The sequence below is a fragment of the Ipomoea nil genome, unplaced genomic scaffold (genome assembly GCF_001879475.1).
Source record: "Ipomoea nil cultivar Tokyo-kokei standard unplaced genomic scaffold, Asagao_1.1 scaffold2826, whole genome shotgun sequence".
In the NCBI taxonomy this organism is placed as follows: domain Eukaryota; kingdom Viridiplantae; phylum Streptophyta; class Magnoliopsida; order Solanales; family Convolvulaceae; genus Ipomoea; species Ipomoea nil.
Genome location: NW_017619254.1, coordinates 1,281,581 through 1,283,402, shown reverse-complemented (window position 1 = coordinate 1,283,402; position 1,822 = coordinate 1,281,581). Strand labels below are relative to the sequence as shown.

The following is a 1,822-nucleotide window of genomic DNA, read 5'->3' as shown; positions in this document are numbered from 1 at the left end:
CTAAATGTTGTGGCGGCTTGTAATATTCATAAATAATTGTTGTAGCATCCTCACACTTTGTGGGTCTTCCTGCAAAGCCATTTTGAGTGGAAACATATATAAGAAACATTACAATTGGTTTATCATAAAAACCCATACTTATAAACCATAATCAAAATTCAAATATATATATTTACAGAGTATAAACTTATCAATAGATTGTGACAGTGTCACAAGTAATGTGAAACTCACACGAAGGGAGGTGATGAAGTTCTGTTGGGTCATTCTGGCAGGAATACAGTTTTTGAATGCATCCATTGCCCTGCAATTCCAAGTAATTTTACTGAAAAGTGAAAAGGACTCATAATTAATTGGATGTTAAGAATGACTTACAAAAATATAAGCTAAGAATAGGGTAAATTTTACTGACCATGGTCGATGTAGCAGTGTGGACCATGATATGAATTCTATTTTAGTTTTAATTTTTTGGGCAAACTACTTTTATTATAGTAAAGATGAAATATTGTTTTATTTACATTTTATGTATCTGCTATCTGATTTCATTTTATATACACAATAAATACATTATAATAACAGCAAAATATCATTTTGATTCTATTACAAGTTGATTTGATAATATACATATTTGTGGGTATAATAATTGCTGAGAATGGATTGTAGGTTTGAGATTATTACTGACCTTGGAACTTCGGAAAGCCTAAGGTAACAACCAATGACAAACCTTAATAGGCGCAAACTTGGCCTTTCAGGCTGTCTGTCCACCACTCTTCCCAACGCTCGAACCAGTGTGAAGAAGCGTTCACCATTTGCACTGCAGTATTTCAACCCTTCTTCTTGCGACACTATCTTCACTATTATCAGTGCTGATACCTGCAATGTATATACATGTAAGTGGTGCGATTTGATTATATCAAATATATAGAAATGGGTGCTTTATTTGCGTACTTAAAGTGTGCAATTTTAAAACTTTAGGTGCGTGGTTTATGTTCTTAATGTGCTTTGTTTGTGTATTTAAGGTGCGTGGTTTGTGTACTTAAGTGCGCAATTTTCAAATTTTAGGTGCCTGATTTGTGATCTTAATGTGCTTTGTTTCTGTGTTTAATGTGCGTCATTTGTGTACTTAAGGTGTAACATTTGAATGCTTAAGGGGGTGTCTTTTTGAATTAACCACACCTGATTAGAAGTTATATCCGCACATGAATCCTTCCATATATATATATATATATATATATATATATATATATATATATATATATATATATTGATCGTGGAGCAGAAGGTAACTTGTAACTTACGATTTGTGTAGTTTCATCACCGTAATTCATGCACATGATGAACAGAGGGAAAATCTCTGATTGAAGAAGATAATGGACAATTTCTTGCCCATTTGGATCATCAAACTGCACCCAAAAAAAATAGCAAGAAAAATGGTAGGCAGGTTACTAAGTTCGTCAAACTATTGACTTATAACCACAAAATTATATGTTTAACTGAGTAATTCAATGCATAACTCTCGGATAGTGGTTACAAATTTTTATTTTCACTTACAAATGAATTATCAAATTTATGTGAATGTGTGCATGTGTATATGTATGTATATTTACCTTGGCTAGGGCACCAATTACACCCAAGCTGGTAAGCCGAAAAGACACTAAAGGCGTATCGTTAGTTGCAGTAATTTCCAGAAACGGGTGAAGATAATGTGTTATTTTAGCTGCACAAATGGATAGAAAAATCAATATTGGTGATCAAATATTTATATATATTTGCATTTTCTTGATTTTTTTTTTTTTTTTTTTTGGCTACCTCTGATGAGTTCCAT

At 32.4% G+C, this 1,822-nt stretch overlaps 1 protein-coding gene across 1 annotated transcript; it reads right to left on the bottom strand.

The window, feature by feature from the left end:
- On the bottom strand, positions 1–1,822 carry LOC109158724 (cell differentiation protein RCD1 homolog). The gene is made up of 6 exons (XM_019306622.1): positions 1,807–1,822; positions 1,605–1,714; positions 1,296–1,400; positions 680–870; positions 232–301; positions 1–69 (listed from the first exon to the last, which is right to left on the bottom strand). The coding sequence occupies exons 1-6, from the start codon at positions 1,820–1,822 to the stop codon at positions 1–3; spliced, it is 561 nt and encodes a 186-aa protein (XP_019162167.1).